The 22,070-nt window shown below is 37.5% G+C and overlaps 1 protein-coding gene across 5 annotated transcripts in view; it reads left to right on the top strand.

The window, feature by feature from the left end:
- The window catches only part of LOC127420680 (regulating synaptic membrane exocytosis protein 2-like), a 240,201-nt gene extending 218,817 nt beyond the window's left edge, over positions 1 to 21,384 (top strand). For 4 of the 5 annotated variants that reach the window (XM_051663141.1, XM_051663138.1, XM_051663139.1 and 1 more), the window contains 5 exons: positions 11,995 to 12,136; positions 13,065 to 13,177; positions 16,110 to 16,211; positions 16,405 to 16,544; positions 19,294 to 21,384. In XM_051663141.1, the coding sequence (XP_051519101.1) occupies positions 11,995 to 12,136; positions 13,065 to 13,177; positions 16,110 to 16,211; positions 16,405 to 16,544; positions 19,294 to 19,500 (704 nt within the window). In that variant the 3' untranslated portion in view covers positions 19,501 to 21,384. Of the gene's footprint in view, positions 1 to 10,245; positions 10,496 to 11,994; positions 12,137 to 13,064; positions 13,178 to 16,109; positions 16,212 to 16,404; positions 16,545 to 19,293 lie in introns of those variants that run through there. The other variant, XM_051663142.1, reaches the window with a different exon arrangement.
- The last annotated feature ends 686 nt before the right edge of the window (positions 21,385 to 22,070 follow it).

The raw sequence follows: 22,070 nt of genomic DNA on the forward strand, positions 1-22,070 counted from the left end.
CTTTTGATCAATGTTTAAGTAGCTCCCTAGAACAGGCTGGTCTGGTTTTCTGGTTTCAGAGGATTTGGGCACTTGTCGGCTGGTCAGGGGTTTGTTTCCCATACAACAACTTAACTCATTGCTTAATCACCATAGTATGATGTAGTGGTGCAGCAATCAGTAAATTTGAGGCTGATACCGATCATCGATACAGTATTTCAATATGGTGATCGGCCAATACTGATCCGATCACCGATATTTATTTTTTATGTGCCCCTTGCAACACTTTTGCAAGCTATATGCTGCAGTTATATGTTAATGCCCCACACTGTAAAATTACATTCAATATACATTAATTGTGAATTGCTAACATTTATTTGAATAGTAAACAGTTATTAATAGTTCTTTTGTCACTATCAAAGATCATTGTAACATACTGGTAACCAGTAAACACCATGAGAGCATCACACACAGCAGAGATCAGTTCAAAAATAAGAAAAATATATCTATTACAAGCTCCAAAACTGCTCCAAAGAGAAATCATTAATATACAGTATATGATTTGTTTACCGTCTTTAACATTTTGTTGTAACACAAATCACAATTTTAACGCAGTGCTGTTATTGCATGTTATTAGTGGTATTGTGACAAACATTGTTTCTACACTCCGTCTGATTGTCATGACTCAGGTTACATCACATATACTCAGATTTATATTTGCATTTTTATTTGCGGTTTTGTTCATTTTTACATCTGTTTGCAGTATCTTTGTCCTCTCCGCAGCGAGTCAGAATGACTACCGTAATGACTCTTGAAAATGGGCATCTTAATATTCATACACATGTAATTCATACACATTTTTAAAACAAACCACATTATTCATCGACAGTATATATATATAAAAATTAATTGATTTGTTGTTGCGTTTCTGCTGCTTATTTTGCCTAAGAGCATTATCTATTTATAAGTCCATTTGAGATACATGTCATGTGCTAAAAATACAACATGTGACTAAAAACTACAATTTTCAAAGACAGAATGATTGCATTTGGAGGAGGTAGAAAATCAAAAGCAACAGCTTTTATCTAAGATTAAAATTACTGTCACAAATGCTGACAAGAAAAAAACTGTGGGCAGATATCCCACAGGTGCATGTCACGGCCCCCTTTGGCATATCGCGGCACCGTTTTGCAACCCTTTCAGCCCCGTTTGGCGGCCGGCCCACTGGGAAAAGTCCCGGTTCTCCCTATGGCCAGTACGCCCCTGAGAATCTCTGCTTCTAACCACAGATGAGAGCTGTAGTTCCAAGCCTGCAACATTTGCAGTGCTGTTTGCAGTTGTTGGTTGGAACCAGAGCATGTGAGCGAAGTGGAGCGGTGTGGCACTCCGCTCGATAATCCGCTCCATGCGTGTGTGCTCCGCCCAGCCGCTCACGGCCCAAGCGGACGCTCCGCTCAAGTACCGCTCAAACTCACCGGTAAAAAAGCGTTCGCTCAAATCCCGCTCCGACATTAAAATTCTCTGTAGTATACTTGGTTCCAAACACGCACACAGGGGGTAGGTACAGTGGCCCAAGCAAATGCCCATTTGCCCCTCTGGGTTAAATATAGACTATAGGCCAACATTTAGTAAATTATCAAATGATTAATAACGTACACATCTGAAATTATGTGATTGTATTGTTGTGTTTTAGTATATAAAATCTCGCTGTTTATTTTGAACTGGTTTACAATGGCTGCTAGATAATCGGGTGAACCAGACCTTCGTCAGTCAAATATTTCTCTGTTAGCACATATGTCATCAACATCTTCAAATAGTACCTTAAATTTTTTTTTTTTACCTTTATTTACTTTAAACAAGTCATCAAACATGCCTCTACAAGTGATAAAACATATGTGTGTTGGCACGGAAACTCTCATATGTGCAAATTCACGCTTTTCAGATTCAACTGGATCTGAGTGACACAACCGACTAACACAATCTTTTCAACTTTAAAGTTTGTTCGAGTCGTTTATGGCAATAATGAAAACATGGACTGGTACCAGGGAAAAATATTGCATGTAAAAGTGAAATTCATAATTGTTTTTCAGTTGTCTCCACGGAATGTTTATAGATTAGATACATTAATATGTTTCTGATTTAATGCTATCAGACTTGGGGTCTGAAAATTAAAATGAGCAATTTCTCATCCTAATTTTGTGTTCAGTTTTAAAGAGTGTATTAATTTATCCAGAAAAGAGCAGTGAATGTTTTTCTCTTTTTCAGTATTGTTGCTTTATTAATATTCCCTTCAATTTTATATGTACGAATGCAAGCTAAAGGACTGTGGTTATTTATATAATAATTATCATATTAGTAGATACCATGTGCCCCCTTTGTTTTTATTTCTTGATATTTTTAAAGCACCAAAAAGTGAATCTGGACTTTATATGCGTCAAACGATCATGTCTTGTGCATGCGCTATTTATATGTACAGCAAGGTTTTGCTTTATGCAGGCAAAAACATATTTGCCTGCATAAAGCGAGATTTTGTCCAATATATATATATATATTCGATGAAATCATGTTTAATGGTCCTAAAACAAATAAAATTATTTAATTCACAAATTACACTGCCTTCCTTTAAGAAAAGTTTTTTTTTTTTTTTAATGTTCAATCATTTATAGATTTTATCTCTGCGCATGAATGCAGCAAGCGATGTCGAAGATGTTATCCGCAACCACTAATCTACAGTCAGTTTTTTTTGTTTTTTACATTTCACTTATCGTTAAGGTGTGGATTTGGCTTTGGGAAACTGACCAGCAGTTTTGTGCCACTTTACCCCGAAGCAGAAATCGAAATCTGGTCGATTAAGTGAGATAATTACGCAATTAAATTCTCTTTACTAATCAAATGCTCAATTGTACAACAGAGGCATGAAAGCAGAATGCTCCGCCTGCAAATTAGGACACTGCAAGCTCATACATGTTTATTGGTTTTGTGTGTGTGTTCACTGGGATTCAAGGCTAAATGCTTTTCCAATATACAGTATTATTAATCTTACATATTCAATTGAGGGTGCTCTAACGTTCGCAACCCTGCAGAACTGGGCTCGCATCTAGCTGGCAGCTGCACTAACATGATGGCAAAACAACAAGACACATTACTTATCTATGAATTTATTATCGAATAGTAGTGTAGTCTACTAGCTCACCTTTTGCTGCACTACCATGTTCATGTAGCACATCCTCGTGCTCTCTGGCAATGTGACACGTACGATTCCAAAAGGAATATTTGCTAATTCTCACAGTCTCTCCACAGTCCACACTCCCTTTCGATTTCCTCGTTCTTAGCTTTGATTTATACTTTGCATTTATTTAGTTTATAGGGTTTGCAACTTAACTAAAACAATGTTAGAGCTCCATAACATCGGGCCTATAGTTTATTTCGCAGATTCCCAAACCAGCATATCATGGGTTGAGCGAGCGGCACTGAGCGGCCTCCGCTCACATGCTCTGGTTGGAACTACAGTTTCGGGAAACACCAAATCGTTGAACTATGTGGGTAACAATGGAACTTGCAACCATAGTTGCCCAATGATATTTTTTTGGGAAATGCACCCCAGGCAAGAAGAAAAGCTAAAATCAGCAGCTGTTGTTTTTTTTTTTTTTTTGTTTGTTTGTTTTTCAGCAGAGCTGCTTTGCTGTCTACATAGACAGGTACATACATTTTAATGTATTGTCCAACTATAATTTAACTTAATAAGTGACTGATTTATAAAGCTCTTCATAGGTAGCAACTCAGAGTGTCACACAAATAGTGCATCTCATGCAAAACACACGGGAGTCTCCATTAGAGCTTGCTGTTAGCATGTTGCTAAGCTAACAACGTGATACTATAATAGGCATAAAAACACAGATCACACCCATCTACATTTTTCTTAACTCCACCACCATCTTGGATTCTTTTTTACGTTAAGCTTGTTGCAAAGCATTTTGAGATTGTCTTATTTGTTAAGAACACATGTCATGGGGGCGTGGGTAGCTCAGCAAGTAAAGATGTTGACTACCACACCTGGAGTCGCAAGTTCAAATCCAGGGTGTGCTGAGTGACTCCAGTCAGGCTTCCTAAGCAACCAATTGGCCCGGTTGCTAGGGAGGGTAGAGTCACATTGGGTTAACCTCCTCGTGGTCACTATAATGTGGTTGTCACTCTCAGTGGGGCGCATGGTGAGTTGTGCGTGGATGCCGTGGAGAATAGCATGAAGCTTCCACACACACTATGTCTCCGCAGTAACACGCTCAACAAGCCATGTGATAAGATGTGCCGGTTGACGGTCTCAGATGCAGAGGCAACTGAGATTCGTCCTCCACCACCCTGATTGAGGTGAGTCACTACACCACCATGAGGACCTAGATTGCATTGGGAATTGGGGATTCCAAATTGGGGAGAAAAGGGGAGAAAATCCAAAAAAAAAACAAAAAAAAAGAACACATGCCATGTTGCCTTTTGATTTTGGCAAAAACTATGTATCTTAGGCTTATGCTGCCTTCTAAAATTGGTGTGAATGTTCAAATGTTGTTTCCTACCTTTTGGAACATCCTTTGCATTTGGAGCACACTTATGATGCCTTAAAATGCTGTCTTGGTAAGCAGCTCACTGGGTTTTGGAACTCTCTCTCTCTCTCTCTCTCTCTCTCTCTCTCTCTCTCTCTCCCTTTTCACCTCCATCAAGAAAACCATTCTACACGACTACCCCTTGTTGTTGAATAATGGACTGCCTTATATGTACTGTGAGTGTGTGATCCAGGTGTTAATAACATATTGACACTTACTGCCTTCATCTGCTCCAGTGGAGAGTTTGATAGGGGTTATAGGTCAACATAAGGCAATATCTCAGCAGATGATATGATGGGAAAGAGCCATTTCAACATCAGTTTGTTATTCAAGAGACTGAACTGACTTGCTGGACCATTAAAGCTTAAAATCAACTGAATATGGTTCACTCCCCAGAGTGCATTTGTGCGTTATGAATGCTGAATGAATGACGTTGTGAGATATGCCATCCCTCTCTACTACACACAACGTTATTTATATTGCCTGTTTGCTGAAGAGAGACAGCACAAAACATAAAGAAAATATTCCAGCATAACTTGACAGAGAAAGATTTTCTTATTAACATTTCTGTAATACTTTCTACAAAGCCTCTGTATAAAATGTATTATAAAGATATTCCTAATGTAGAATAAAAGCATTCTTAATGCCTTTTAATAGACCAGTATGTTGTTATAAATAATTTTAGCCATTCTAATATCTACGTATTCATGTTAAAGTTACAGTTTAAAGAGTATAATGCATGATAGCAAATGATGTAAAAATGTTAATATGTTTTTTTGATACATTATAATGTTGAAAGGTATAACTTTAAATAGGTAAATATTATAATGTATTGTTGATGTTATGTAACTGTTGATAATGTACAAGAGCATGCAACAGATGTATTACAGAACAGCTTACAACTACTTTGATAACCGATTTTTTTTTTTTATTAATCTAATCTAATCTAATAATTAATTTATTAATTATATTCCATATTTTATCAAAAAGCAAGTAATTCCACATCTTGTCCAAATATCTCCTTGAAACAATGTGCAAGTTTTAATCCAGAAATGTAAATATACACAATACATTGTGTGCAAAAAAGTTTTCAAATATAAACGTTGTAATAAAATGCATCTAATTGATAATTGCATTTGCATTGCACTTTAATCAAATACATTTTTTTATCAATTAGTTGTTCCAACCCTAGTGTATTATGAGGCATTATGAATGTGTTATAATTAGGGCCATTAATTGATAAAACATTTGAATCTAATTAATTACATGATATGCCGATTAATTAATAGAATTAATCGCAATTCATCGCATATGTCAATATTTTCATTATAAATAATTATATTTAAATAATTTAAATAATAACTTTAGAGATGTGCTTTGTCCAGCTGTGTTTGAATGCAAGAATTGTGCTTTCTGCTATCATTAAGTGTGGTTTGTTGCCTGTACAGCTCAAGGACCAGTGGCATAGCCAGAAAATAACTTTTGGTTGGGCCACAATAAAATTTATCAGCTCACTAATTGCAGCACAAATTTGCTGAAACGCCCTAAACACAAAGCATTATATGCACAAAACCACAACTCTGTTTCTTTTATAAATAGCCAACTGTTGTTTGTTTAAGAACAGACTTTAAAAAAATTAGAATTTACAATTCAATTCTTCAGTTATAAATTAAAGTGACTTTATGCACAGGTTAAGATCTGGAGGATGCCAGAATGATCCAGACACACACACTTAATTTAACACATGTATCTAAACACATACAGTGCATCCGGAAAGTATTCACAGCGCTTCACTTTTTCCACATTTTGTTATGTTACAGCCTTATTCCAAAATGGATTAAATTCATTATTTTCCTTAAAATTCTACAAACAATACCCCATAATGACAACGTGAAAGAAGTTTGTTTGAAATCTTTGCAAATTTATTAAAAATAAAAAACGAAAAAAATCACATGTACATAAGTATTCACAGCCTTTGCCATGACACTCAAAACTGAGCTCAGGTGCATCCTGTTTCCACTGATCATCCTTGAGATGTTTGTACAACTTGATTGGAGTCCAGCTGTGGTAAATTCAGTTGATTGGACATGATTTGGTAAGGCACACACCTGTCTATATAAGGTCCCACAGTTAACAGTGCATGTCAGAGCATAAACCAAGCCATGAAGTCCAAGGAATTGTCTGTAGACCTCCGAGACAGGATTGTATTGAGGCACAGATCTGGGGAAGGGTACAGAAAAAAATTCTGCAGCATTGAAGGTCCCAATGAACACAGTGGCCTCCATCATCCGTAAATGGAAGAAGTTTGGAACCACCAGGACTCTTCCTAGAGCTGGCCGCCCGGCCAAACTGAGCAATCGGGGGAGAAGGGCCTTAGTCAGGGAGGTGACCAAGAACCCGACGGTCACTGTGACAGAGCTCCAGCATTTCTCTGTGGAGAGAGGAGAACCTTCCAGAAGAACAACCATCTCTGCAGCACTCCACCAATCAGGCCTGTATGGTAGGGTGGCCAGACGGAAGCCATGGAGTTTGCCAAAAGGTACCTGAAGGACTCTCAGACCATGAGAAACAAAGATTGAACTCTTTGGCCTGAATGGCAAGCATCATGTCTGGAGTAAACCAGGCACCGCTCATCACCTGGCCAATACCATCCCTACAGTGAAGCACGGTGGTGGCAGCATCATGCTGTGGGGATGTTTTTCAGCGGCAGGAACTGGGAGACTAGTCAGGATCGAGGGAAAGATGAATGCAGCAATGTACAGAGACATCCTTGATGAAAACCTGCTCCAGAGCGCTCTGGACCTCAGACTGGGGCGAAGGTTCATCTTCCAACAGGACAACGACCCTAAGCACACAGCCAAGATAACAAAGGAGTGGCTCTGGGACAGCTCTGTGAATGTCCTTGAGTGGCCCAGCCAGAGCCCAGACTTGAACCCGATTGAACATCTCTGGAGAGATCTGAAAATGGCTGTGCACCGACGCTCCCCATCCAACCTGATGGAGCTTGAGAGGTCCTGCAAAGAAGAATGGGAGAAACTGCCCAAAAATAGGTGTGCCAAGCTTGTAGCATCATACTCAAAAAGACTTGAGGCTGTAATTGGTGCCAATGGTGCTTCAACAAAGTATTGAGCAAAGGCTGTGAATACTTATGTACATGTGATTTTTTTCGTTTTTTATTTTTAATACATTAGCAAAGATTTCAAACAAACTTCTTTCACGTTGTCATTATGGGGTATTGTTTGTAGAATTTTAAGGAAAATAATGAATTTAATCCATTTTGGAATAAGGCTGTAACATAACAAAATGTGGAAAAAGTGAAGCACTGTGAATACTTTCCGGATGCACTGTAAAGCCCTACTGGTCTGTTTGCTCTGTAAAATGACACAGTGCACAACCCCTGTCCAATAAAATATTATTTGTTTATCACACTGACCAACATGTTTTTTAATTTTATTCTCAGCACGCTACCATTTTGTGCTGGCATGCCGAGACGACACAGTGCGAGTCTGATATCAGATAAGACTCTGCTGTCAAACCCACCACCACTGTCCATTTGTTAGTATTAGTGCTCAATATAAACAGCACATTAAGTAAAGGCAGTGGTTTACATCACAGCAATTTTAACCACCCAGAGTTATTTTTAGTGCACTGATGGTATTTTAAATTTGTTGGACATGCACTTGAAAAGAAATAAAGCATGAGAAGCATGATTTTATTCAAGGCAGAGAAGTCACGTTTTGCATTATGTGCATTGTCAGTATTTGTGTTAGTGTCAAACGTGTTGAGGTTTGAGCAGTGGCATGAGTCACAGCTGTATGCTGTATTCACACTTTTTATAGGAAGGTTGAGACGTTAATATTTTAAGCCGGTATTCAACAGGGGTGATGATTTCAACATACCCATGATATTTATAGCTTTGCTTTCAGAACTGTGTATTTTATTTCATATTTAAGCTAAAGGTCCTGCCTTTATTCAAGTTCATACTAGAGGCATGCAGTTTAAAAAAGCATTGTCTGTTTGCTTAAAAGCAGCTGTTATTCATGATGAATGGATTGTCAGGTTTTAGGTTTTAGGAAAAAAAAAAAAACATGTACGACAGATACACATCTAGACATGTACTGGAAAAGGAAAATGCGCCAAGGGTAAAGTAAGCCAACATTTAATAAATGTATGTTTTCATGACTTTCGATTGCATTAACACTTTCCAAACAATGGAAACTTGAGGGATCAATGCAGACAGAACATTGTTAATAAAACACTCTTAAAAATGGCACTTATGAGACAGTTCTTTTGACTCTACAACGTGAAACATACAGCGTGACCAGTGAAGTCTGATTCCAGAATGAATGACTCTAATAAGCCGGTTCTTTTGAATCCACAATGCGAAACATACAGTGTGACCAGTCTAATCAGATTCCCAAATGAATGACTCTTATGAGCCGGTTCTTTTTAGTGAATCAAAAACATGTAGCACTACCAGTGTAGTCTGATTCCCAAACAAATGAAAATGACTCTTATGAGACGATTCTTTTGAATCTACAGTGCACAACATACAGCACTACAAGTGTAGTCTGATTCCCGAACAAATGACTCTTATGAGTCGGTTCTTTTGAATCCACAATGCGAAACATACAGTGTGACCAGTCTAATCAGATTCCCAAATGAATGACTCTTATGAGCTGGTTCTGTTTAGTGAATCAAAAAAATGCAGCATTACTAGTGTAGACCGATTCCCGTATGAATGACTCTTATGAGCCGGTACTTTTTAATCTACAATGCGAAACATACAGCACGACCAGTGTAGTGCGATTCCCGAACAAATGGCTCTTTTGAGATGATTCTTTTGAATCTACAGTGCACACAGCTCTACCAGTAATGACTAAGTAATGACATCATGTAAATAAGAACTGTAACCGTGTTATAAATTGAAAACCGTGTTGAATTTACGGCTTGTGAGACTTCAGTCAGGCAGTGCAGTTGCTGACTGGTTGTTCATGTGTCAATGCATTTAGTTGTAATCATTGGAATTTTGTAAAAGAATGAATAAATGAAACATGTTATCACATTTTTGGATGGTTTAGAATTTTTATTTAGTAAATAGTCAATTAAACACCTTTTACAAATTTGCTTCTGATTAGTTATTTCTCCTCTGTCGAAATCTGAAATTAAATGCAAATGCATTTAAAAGAATCACTTTTCTAATTCCAAATATTTCTTCCTCAAAAGTACAAAAAGAATCATTAATGGAACCGTTAACATACCGGAATCATTAAGAAGAATCAGAACCGGAATCATTAAATTCCTCACAATTCTCATCCCTAGCCAACATACAGGACCTACTATATGCCAATGAGTGGATATTTGAATGGCAATTTGTGTGCGTGTGTTTTTGTGTTGGATCTTTGCACAGCCATATCTCTAGGCAGAGCTCTAACTCCTGCAGAAGTGTTTGAGTGTGCTCTCAGTTTCTATGCCTCTGATTGGCTGCATCATCTGTGAGCCACGCGCACATGGTACTGTCCCCCTCCCATCCCTCTGTGAGAGAGGTAGTGTGCTGCAGAGTAGACAGATGGTCTCAGATGGTCTCAGACAGTAAAAATCCACACGCTCAAACTAACAAGACGTGCAGCTGCAGGTGCCGCCGATGAGAAGCTCTGGACACCTGTTTCTCTAAACCATCTCTGATCTATTGGTTTGTTTGTCCACCTGTGCAAAGGAAAGACCACTTCTGTTGCCCTTCTCTGGTGTAGTTAGTCTGAGGGTGTGGGGTGGTAAAATGGGCAGACAAGGGCAGGATGGCTGCACTGCTGTTCCCGGCATGCGTATGCAGCGCTCGCAGAGCCGCCTCAGCTTGTCTGCGTCCTTTGAGGCACTGGCTGTCTACTTCCCCTGCATGAACTCCTTTGATGAGGGAGACGCAGGTAAGAATGAAGTCAAGCTTTCGGACATGACATATGGGTCCTGTTCTTTTGAAACCTTTCTGGTGAATATAGGTAAAGTGGAACACTTAAGCTTAATCATCTTTCTAATTGTGTGCATTATTCCAATTCTAAAAAATGTAATTATGTTCATCCTAAACTAGTATGTGATGACACTGACAAAACAACGGCAATCGCAAAATATCAGAAAGTGTCCCACTTTACCTGTATTCACCCTGTTTGATAGTGTTGAGTTTGGTTTTGAAGAGTTTGTGTCCACCTAAAAGCCACTTCATGGGAGTATGATTGTGGAGATTTCATTTGTTTTTGTGGTTTGATTGGATGATATGTTGTGGGACAGAGCTGTTAGATGTTGGTTTAACTGGTGTTGTGTTTAAAGGAAACAGATACATGGTTTGACCTTTTTGCAAATTGCATCAATGCAACACGTCTAGGCAAAACAATATTCTTCATCCCATTATTACAGACATAATACTTTTCCCTTAGGTTGTAATACACAGCATATGTTGTGAAAGGTCAGACATGGCTGCATTTGTATTGGTTCTAAATATTTGTGTAACTAATTTTGCTTTAAAATGAAATGCTAAGTCACGTTCCATTAGTTTCTCTCAAGTTTGATGTGAAATATCCTGTATGTCAGATGACAAATGGATGGAAAAGATAGACAGACAGACAGAGAGACAGATAGATAGATGGACAGACAGGCAGACAGACAGACAGGCAGACAGATGGATGGAAAGATAGACAGACAGAGAGACTGATAGACGGACGGACAGATGGATAGACAAATACAGAGATAGATAAATGTATAGATAGACAGATGGGTGGAAAGATAGACAGAGAGACAGACAGAGAGGCTGACAGATAGATAGATAGACAGACAGACAGACAGATAGATAGATAGATAGACAGACAGACAGACAGATGGATGGATGGAAAGATAGACAGACAGAGAGACTGACTGACAGACGGATAGAGAGATAGATAGACAGACAGACAGACGGATGGATAGATAGATATACAGACAGACAGAGAGACTGATAGACAGACAGACAGACAGAAAGAAAGAAAGAAAGAAAGAAAGATCCAGCTGCACAGAAAGGTACACTGATGCCCCCTGCTGGTCACAATGATTCTCTTGAGATTTTTAAGCTTCTCATTCAGTCAGTGCTTATCAACATATGACTTGTATTTTGTCTTGAAGGTGAAGGTTAAAATACTTTCTCCTATCCCAGCTTAATATGCACAGATAAGTTAGCCATTCCTTTGATGATTTTCTGAAGAATGTGAACTCTGTGACTGTGTTGCTTTCAGTTGCTCTGTTTGTTGAAATGGTCCAGCATGTCAATTTCTGGCTCAGCCAATAGTGTGAGTTTGCCACACACTACCTGTTTGTCGGCCAAAGACAGACATGGCCGAAGTATAATGCACTTCTCTTTCTCTCATTTCCTCATCTCCCCTTCTCCTTCTGTCATGTTCAGAGGAGGGGAAAAAGAAGAAGCCGGTGCGTCTGGCAATCCAGCGGAGTGTGGAGACAGGTTTAGCCGTTGAGATGAAGAGCAGAATGACACGGCAGCCTAGCCGAGAGACCACAGAAGACGGTGAAAAGGCAAAACCTGGAAAGTAAGTGCTGCGACCTCCATGACACCATTCTAAATTAAATAAATGGAGTTTCCTACTGAAGCTTGGTAGGCATATGTTCATTTAATTTGACCAATCACAATTCTTCAGTAAGCATGTGTAAACCGCTGCTTATCACCGCTGCGACAATTCTTCCTCCAAACCCAAGGGCGTAGGCTTGGCTTGAACTTTGGGGGTGTTGCAACGTGAAGCATTTACATGTTTCCATTGATCATGGTATAAATATTGGGGGTCTGTACTTGCTTGTTTTGATTATTGGGGGGGGGTTACCTCCCCCCCCACCCCCCATCCCCCCTGGAATCTATGCCCCTGTCCAAACCTGTTTACCTTCACCTCTATTTAAGGAATACATTAACATGCAAACGACTAAATTAGTGGTGTTTGCCAAGTCAAACGTCACTATTACTATTGCTCATACTTAAAAAAAAAACCTTAACCCTAAATATTAAACATAGCCATGTAACTTATCCTGCACCGTTTGTGCTACAGACATGAATGAAACCTCAACTCAAGTGACTTGTTAAGGAGAGGTGTGCTGCTAGTTTTTTTAATATGAGGGTCCTGAGCCATATCTAGGGACTAGAATATTATAGATATTTAAAGGAGGACACTTTGAACTTGGGCCATTAAGCAACCACCTAGGAACCACCCAGAACACCCTAGCAACCACATAGCAATGTGTTAAAAACCCTGCCTGCAAGTATTGCATTGACAAGCACCACGCATTTTTTCTTCACAAAATGCCAAAATCTAGTTCTATAATTGTTCCGTATTGACCTTATATCCTCAAATCACATGATGTCATCTCTACCATTGTTTATTCCGTGGGTTTGAGTCACAGTGATTATATCTGTAATTAAATGAACCCATTAGCATGTGGTTGACTGATTTTATCTTTGTTTCTGTACAGTCTCATCTTCCCTGGGGTGAAGATCTCATCAGATAGCCAGTTCACTGAGTTTTTGGATGGTCTTGGTCCCGCCCAGCTGGCAGGAAGACAGACGTTGGCCACACCTCCTATGGGTAAGTACAGAGGTACAGTTCTCTATTTATTAACATAAACACTGTAACAGATATGTGCCAAAAATATGACAATCTGTCCTTACAATACATGGCCCATCTTCATGCAATAACTGTAATAACTTTTTTAAATAAAGGGGCCATGTTATACTTTTATGTTATTGTTTTATCTGAGGTCCACATACAGTGCATTCAGAAAGTATTCAGACCCCTTCATTTGTTTTTCACATTTCATGTTGCAGCCTTATGCTAAAATACTTTAAATAATTTAATTTTTTCACATCAATCTACATTCCATACCCCATAATGACAAAGCAAAAAACTGATTTTTGATAACTTTGCAAACTAATTAAAAAGAAAAAAACTGAAATATCACATTGACATACACTACTGGTCAAAAGTTTTGAAACACTTGACTGAAATGTTTCTCATGATCTTAAAAATCTTTTGATTTGAAGGCGTATGCTTAAATGTTTTAAATTAGTTTTGTAGACAAAAATATAATTGTGCCACTATATTAATTTATTTCATAATAAAACTAAAATTTAATTAAAAAAAAAAAAGTTTTTGAAATTGATGACTTGGACCAAATAATAAAGAAAAGCAGCCAATAAGTGCCCAACATAGATGGGAACTCCTTCAATACTGTTTAAAAATCATCCCAGGGTGATACCTCATGAAGTTGGTTGAGAAAATGTCAAAAGTACATGTCTGCAAATTCTAGGCAAAGGTACATTGAAGATGCTCAAATATAACACAGTTTTTATTTATTTTGGATTTTAAGTCACAACATAATTCCCATAGTTCCATTTATGTTATTTCATAGTTTTGATGACTTTATTATTATTCTAAAATGTTGAAGAAAAAAAAAAAAAAAAAAAAAAAAAAATATATATATATATATATATATATATATATATATATATATATATATATATATATAGAATATAGTATGAGTAAATGTTTCAAAACTTTTGACCAGTAGTGTAAGTATTCAGACCCTTTGCTATGACACTTGAAATTTAGCTCAGGTGCATCCCATTTCTCTGGATCATCTTTGAGATGTTTCTACACTTTGATTGGAGTCCACCTGTGGCAAATTCAATTCATTGGACATGATTTGGGAAGGCACACACCTGTCTCTATAAGGTCTCACAGCTGAAAATGCATATCAGAGCAAAAACCATGCCATGAGATCAAAGGAACTGCCTGCAGAGGTCAGAGACAGAATTGTCTCGAGGCACAGATCTGGGGAAGGCAACAAAAAAACGTTCAGCTGCATTGAAGGTTCCCAAGAGCACAGTGGCCTCCATAATTCTTAAATGGAAGAAGTTTGGAACAACCAGGACTCTTCCTTGAGCTGGCCACCCGGCCAAACTGAGCAATCCGGGGAGAAGGGCCTGGGTAAAAGAGGTGACCAAGAACCCTGTAGTCACTCTGGTTCTCCAGAGATCATATGTGGAGATGAGAGAAACTTGCAGAAGGACAGCCATCACTGCAACACTCCACCAATCTGGGCTTTATGGCAGAGTAGCCAGACGGAAGCCTCTCCTCACTGCAAGACACATAAAAAGCACCCATAGGACTCTCAGACTGTGAGAAACAAGATTCTCTGGTCTGATGAAATGTAGATTGAACTGTTTGGCCTCAATTCCAAGCGTCATGTCTGGAGGAAACCAGGCACCGCTCATCACCTGCGCAATACCATCCAACAGTGAAGCATGGTGGTGGTAGCATCATGCTGTGGTGGTGTTTTTCAGCGACAGGGACTGGGGGACTGGTCAGGGTTGATGGAAAGCTGAACGCAGCAAAATACAGAGATATCCTTGATGAAAACCTGCTCCAGAGCGCTCTGGACCTCAGACTGGGCCGAAGGTTCACCTTCCAACAGGACAATGACCCTATGCACACAGCCAAGACAATGCAAGAGTGGCTTAGGGACAACTCTGTAAATGTCCTTGAGTGGCCCAGCCAGAGCCCAGACTTGAACCCAATCGAACATCTCTGGAGAGACCTGAAAATGGCTGTCCACCGACGGTCCCCATCCAACCTGACAACTTGAGAGGATCTGCAGAGAAGAATGGCAGAAAATCCCCAAATCCAGGTGTGCAAAGCTTGTCACATCATACCCAAAAAGACTTGAGGCTGTAATCGCTGCCAAAGGTGCTTCAACTAAGTGCTGAGTTAAGGGTCTAAATACTTATGTCAATGTGATATTTCAGTTTTCTCTTTTTTAATAAATTTGTTATCAAAAATCTGTTTTTTTCTTTGTCATTATGGGGTATGGAGTGTAGATTGATGTGAGAGAAAAAATAATTTAAATCATTTTAGCATAAGGCTGCAACATAACAAAATGTGAAAAAAAACAAAAACAAAATGAAGGGGTCTGAATACTTTCTGAATGCACTGTATAATGTTAATGAAGGTTTTTTGGCACCAAAAACAGTACAACCATTTTCTACTTTCTCTCTAATTTAAACGCATGGTTTCAGTGTTGCTTTTCCTATAAGACTTCAATGTAAACGGCACGATTGGCTAACACTTTTGCATAGGAAAAAAGTATCAATGCCCCACCATAACATGTAGGTGAAACATAATATTTGCATGTGCTTTGTAACGGATGACAATGGCAATTTAAGTTGCAATGCTTGGTGTCAGCACTTTATTGTCATGCACTTACAGTACCTTCTAAAACAGCTGTGTTGATAATACGGCAACCGCCAATTTCCCTTTGTGCATTACTTTGCATTACTTTACCCAATGTTCTTTTTTTCATTGGGGAGGATGTTTTGAGTTCTGAAACTTACAGTATGCTTTTCTACAATGAACTCTTATATGTCAAAAGATCAGGGCAAATTTGATTTCTCATGTCAGGACCCCTTTAATCAAATGGTTTCTGCAAAGTCTAGAGTCTAGATGTGGCTTTTCTTCACAGGTGACATCCAGATTGGTATGGTCCACAGGAAGGAGAGGTTGGATGTTGAAGTTATTCGGGCCAGAGGTCTGGTGGGAAAACCAGGCAACAAACAGACACCAGGTAAGTCTCGTGACTTGTTTTGGACCTAAAATGCTTCGCGTATTGTAGGGTTTGCATGAAGCTAAAAACACTCAAATCATGAGCATCCAGCTATGTGATGATTTATTTGAGTAATCATTTGGCAAACCAATCATGATTCATCAGTGTTCTTTCTTTAAATATGACATTCTTTTATGCCGTTGTTCTTTTGCAGCACCCTATGTGAAAGTATATCTGCTAGACAACGGCAAGTGTATCAACAAGAAGAAAACACGGACAGCGAGAAAAACGCTGGATCCACTTTACCAACAGCAGCTTCAGTTTGAGGAGAACCCTGAAGGGAAGGTTTTGCAGGTAACAATGCTCAGATGATTTGCATACCCAATTTGTATACTTCCTAAAGTATGTAATGCAAAAAAGTATGAAATGGTAAAGTATATAGTGAGACAGCACACTATTAGAGCACATGACCACATCATAAAAATTGAAAATTGATCTTGATACCACAGACCCTTTTTTCACATAGTCACATATATCCAAGAGAGTTATCTCCTTCTCTTGTGTCGTGCATGGGGTTTTAGGAAATATTTTGGTTTTAAATTGGTTTTGTTGGCTAAAAGCATGCATCCATAATTAAAAAATCTACCAGAAGTAGTACACTATCAGTCACACACTGTGATTTAGGATGCACAAATCTTATTCTGCATATCATATGAGTGTAGTATGCAAAAAGTTATTCAGATCCAGTTAAATTTGAGTACATCAAATTTTATCAGGTCATGTTTCACCCCAAAATCAATAGAAAGAAATAACAAAATATATTTTAATTAAAGAAAGTGAAGCCTGTTTTTATGACCATTAGGATTTTTTTTTTCATGACAATTAAGCAAGCCCTCCACCCCCTCCCCGGCCAAAGTTTGTCATTACTTTAATGCACAAAAATAGCATACCTCATACTCATCACTGTAATGCAAAAAAAAAAAATAAATAAATAAATAAATAAATAAACATTATGATAGTTTTTGTTGTGTTGACTTTAATTTATGATAATTTAAATAAATAAAATAAAAGCACTGTGTTATTGTATTACAGTGATGAGAACCTAATGAGAATCATCATTGAGAATAATAAGAATTACAAAAAAAATCTTAATGTCACTAAATCTATCAAGAAAATGTCCTATTTTACTCAATAATCAAAAGAAACAAATAATAAATTATATATTTGTATGAAGAAAATGAAGCCTGTTTCAGGTCCATAAAGATTTCTTTCATTGTGACATTATTTCCACGACCTTTACGTACATTTCGCAATGCGAAACATGATGGTCATTATGATATTCTCATTACTGCAATGTGAAAAAATTATATATTATTGTTGTAAAGTATTTATAAATCATAGTAGTCAGAGGTTGCTCTAGAAAAAAATCTGTCATGGTCTGTTTTTATCTGTCATTCCTGTTTTCATAAGTACTTGGGGTTACATTCAGGGACATAGCATCCATTATAATGGTATACACATGACTGTGGATCTTTAATAGATTTTTAACTCTCCCAGTGAGTGTGGTGAAACTAATGAGTTCTAGGGTGAAAGTTTCTACCTGTCAATCAACCGCTGCGTTAAAACAAGATTTTTGAACTTTGCCGGTTACATGAGTCTTTACAAGGAGATAACCATTCGTTTTGAAAATTTGAAAAAGCGCATACATACAGTACGTGCTCAAGTTCACAGAACTTTTTCAGTGTGCCTGATATTTACATTAACACAGGTACTCCTTTAAAAAAAAAAAACAGAGAATCCTGCTCTAAATATCATGTTTGCACTTAGTACACAGTAATTGGCAAAAACAATATGCCACTTTTCTGCGCTTTCCTTTTGTTCTTTTACTTTTGGCACTTTATTATCATGCAGCAACACACTGACATAATGATTGATGTATGCAGTCATGAAATCAAAGAACCTTCACTCGAAATTCCAATGCAAGTGGTCAAAAATTATGCATATTACCAGGTGTACAAGGCGATGGTTAGTTTATTATCTGTCAAAATGAGGGACAGCATTTGGATTACCTGTTAATAAAAAAAATATAAATAAAAAAAATGGTAAATGATGGTAACACAGCCCGTCTGCGAAATGTCCAGACATGTCACGGGAATGAGATTCATTATTGAAAACAATGGTAGTAGCAAAAGTAAAAAGTAAAACATATGAATGCTTTATGGTAATGAGAATCATCATGGAAAACAATGGAAATAGGAAAAATAAAATGTTCAGGCATGTTACAGTAATGAAAATCATCATGGAAAACAATGGAAATAGTACAAATAAAACGTCCAGACGTGTTACAGTAATGAGAATCATCATGAAAAACTATGGAAAAAGTAAAAGTAAAACATCCAGATGTGTTACGGTAATGAGAATCATCATGGAAAACAATGTAAATATAAAAAGTAAAACATCTGGATGCGTTACAGTAATGAGAATCATCTTGGAAAACAATGGAAATAGGAAAAATAAAACATCCAGTCATGTTACTGTAATGAGAATCATCATTGAAAACATTGGGAATAGTAGAAAGAAAATGTACGGAAATGTTACAGTAATGAAAATCATCATGGAAAACAGTGTAAATAGGAAAAGTAAAACAGCTGGACCCGCTACGGTATTGAGAATCATCATTAAAACAGTGTAAATAGGAAAATTAAAACGTTTAAATGTATTACGTTAATGAGTATCATCACTGAAAACAATGGGAATAGTAAAAGTAAAACATCCAGACATTTTACGGTAATGAGAATCATCATGGAAAATAATGGAAATAGGAAAAGTAAAATGACTGGATGCATAACAGTAATGAGAATCATCACTAAAACAATGGAAATAGTGAAAGTAAATGTCCAAATGTGTAACGGAAATGAGAAACATCACTAAAACAATGAAAATATTAAAAGTAAAATGTCCAGATGTGTTACGGTAGTGAGAATCATCATTGAAAACAATGGAAATTGTGAAAAGGGTGGACATATTTTGGTGAGATTCACCCATTTAGCTCTGCATCCATTTTGGAAACCGCTGTTCTGACCAATCACTTTTTGCTTTACAGATCATTGTTTGGGGGGACTATGGCCGCATGGACCACAAATCCTTCATGGGAGCCGCCCAGATCCTATTAGATGATTTAGAGCTGACCAACATGGTGATTGGCTGGTACAAACTCTTCCCTCCCACCTCATTGGTTGACCCGACATTGGCACCTTTAAGTAGAAAACCTCCAGAATCTGGCCTGGACAGCTCCAACATTCGGTCGTAGCGGCACGAGGAGGTCAGCGATGGAGAGTGACGTGAGTAGCTACAGCTACAAACAGAGAAGAGACAGTCTAGACGGGTCACGTCCTGGTTACACTGCATGCTTGATGTTGTGTCCTCTCAACCCGTGTGACGAGAGGCCGTGAAAAGGCCTGCGTCCTTATGCCAAAAAATAAATGAAAAGCAAAAAGTATGCTGCTGTCACGTGCAGGGAACAAAAGCCACAGGAAGTCTCCGTTCAGCTGAGGAGTTCTGACTCTTCACAAAGTGGATGAGGAATAAGAGCTGATTTCTACAAGAAGTTTTCACAAGCGCTGTTTTGCAAAAGGAAGATGCCATTACACTTTTGGCTGTTTGCTTTCTGTTGTGTTTCAAGAGATGTCAGTGTTTCTTACCTAGAACTTGATGCATTGTAGCCATTACTGTGAGCCAAGCTGTGAAAAGATGATCGTGAAAGAGAGGAGCATTTGGCTGAGGTGGGAGCAGAAAAAAAGGGGAACCTCAGAAAGGTGACGTCTATGCGGGAATGTGTTCCTTACATACTTCAAGACAGATCACCAAATGATCTTCAAAGTTCAGCGATGAGAAAATGATATGGCCAGATTTTGTTTTTAATTCAGGAAACGACAGAATGAATCTGAAAAAAAAAAAAAGACTTTTTGTGTTCCGGTCTGATGTTCTGTTTGTTGATGTACTGTATAAGTTTATTTTTCTTTCTTTCTTTCTTTTTTCTTTTTCTTTTGTTTTTTTTTTTTTTGCATGGATGTACATTTTTATTTTTTTGAGAGAAAAAAAAGGCATAAGGTTATTTTCCTTGAGGCTGCAACTTGCAAAAAAAAGAAAAAAAAAAAAGAAAAAAGAATAACAAAAAAGAGGAAGTAAAATAGTTAAGGATGCACAGGTCAGCCATTTTCAACAGTTTGTATTATTTTTAATATGAAATTCTCTAGTGCATGGTATTCAAAGAGACATAATGCAAAGTGCTAAAGATGTGACTGTCATCCTTTAGAATATTCTTCTGTATTTTTACAGATCTCAGTTACAGGTGTGGCCTGGGAAGACATTATATCTCATAATTATCAGGAAAAAAGCAGTCTTCTACGGGAGGGAAAGAGATGGTTGAGGAAAACAATAAATGTACGAGTGTAACAGTATGAGCAAATTGTAAATTTCTCCCTTCAGAGTCAGCCATCATTGTGTTCATGTGGAGACAGAGCTGTATATTATTTTATGGGTCTGTTATGATTCCACTGTTACATTATGCAAGAATGGCTCGTTCATTCAAAGCAAGCATGTTGAAAGGGTCTGCAACATGGATTGAGCACACCGTCTGAGTAATACAGCATGTTTTGATAGAGACATTGGGGAATTTTTTGCCGTTTTGTGTACAGTGCATGTGGACCGGAGGCGCCGCTGTCCCCTGATCTGACCTCGTCCACAGATTCAGATCGGGGTTGATGTTCTGTGGCCAATGGTTCAGATATTCAACGCAACATTCCACCTCTTGGCACTCATCTTTATTGAAAAGAAAAAAAAAGAAAAGACAATAACTGACAAAAGAAAACAAAAACATGGGGGAAAAGAGGGTAAAGAAGATCATTTATATTTATTCAAGGTTGACTTGGAAAATAGGTTACAAGGATATTTTATTTTATTATTGTTATAAAGAAAACAATATTAAAAAAAAAAAAACAGATCCCATTGAATGGTGCTGTATGAAGACTCTGAAGTCGGAGTGGGCTGGACAATGTTCTCTCTCATCATGTTGGTAAACACAACAGACACTGGTTGTCGATTGAGGAGCTGGGTTCATGAAGATGGGAAAATTGCCACAGAATATGAATTTTTCATTGTTTCTTGTTTTGAGAGAATAAATTCATTTACTAATTCCTATGTCTGTGTCTTATAGTAATCAAAACTTGCTCACTGACATAAAAGGCCATACAGTATATGGAATTACTTGCTAAGTTGACTTTGAACTTCACTCAAAAAAATTGAAGATGTATGCATTTTAAGTGCATACCAAATTTACATCCAATTGAATAACAAAAAGTAATACAACTTATATTTGTTAAAATAATTATATTTTGTTAAAGATTACTTGAATTTAAATGTGTAACCCTTAGAAATATTTTTTTAGTGTTTTTGAACAATTAGGGGAATGCCAGTGTGCATTTACTGATAAATTGTAACATATTTAGATATTTAGCATGCGCAGAATAATAATGATGATGCATCATACTATATATATGTGTATATATATATATATATATACACACACACACACACACAAAATGTAAAAAAAAATACACCTGGTTGTGGATCTTAATAAGAAGGATGATTGAATTGCAGACAAATCAAATAACAGTATGTCAAAGGCATCCTAAATGAAAAGTAAACATACTGTATTTTATAATATATATATATATATATATATATATATATATATATATATATATATATATATACAGCTCTGAAAAAAATTAAGAGACCACTGCAAAATTATCAGTTTCTCTGGATTTCCTATTTTATTCTATAAAGTACTGACAACCTTTCTCCCAAATAAAAATATTG

Source organism: Myxocyprinus asiaticus, chromosome 30, assembly GCF_019703515.2.
Source record: "Myxocyprinus asiaticus isolate MX2 ecotype Aquarium Trade chromosome 30, UBuf_Myxa_2, whole genome shotgun sequence".
Taxonomy (NCBI): Eukaryota; Metazoa; Chordata; class Actinopteri; order Cypriniformes; family Catostomidae; genus Myxocyprinus; species Myxocyprinus asiaticus.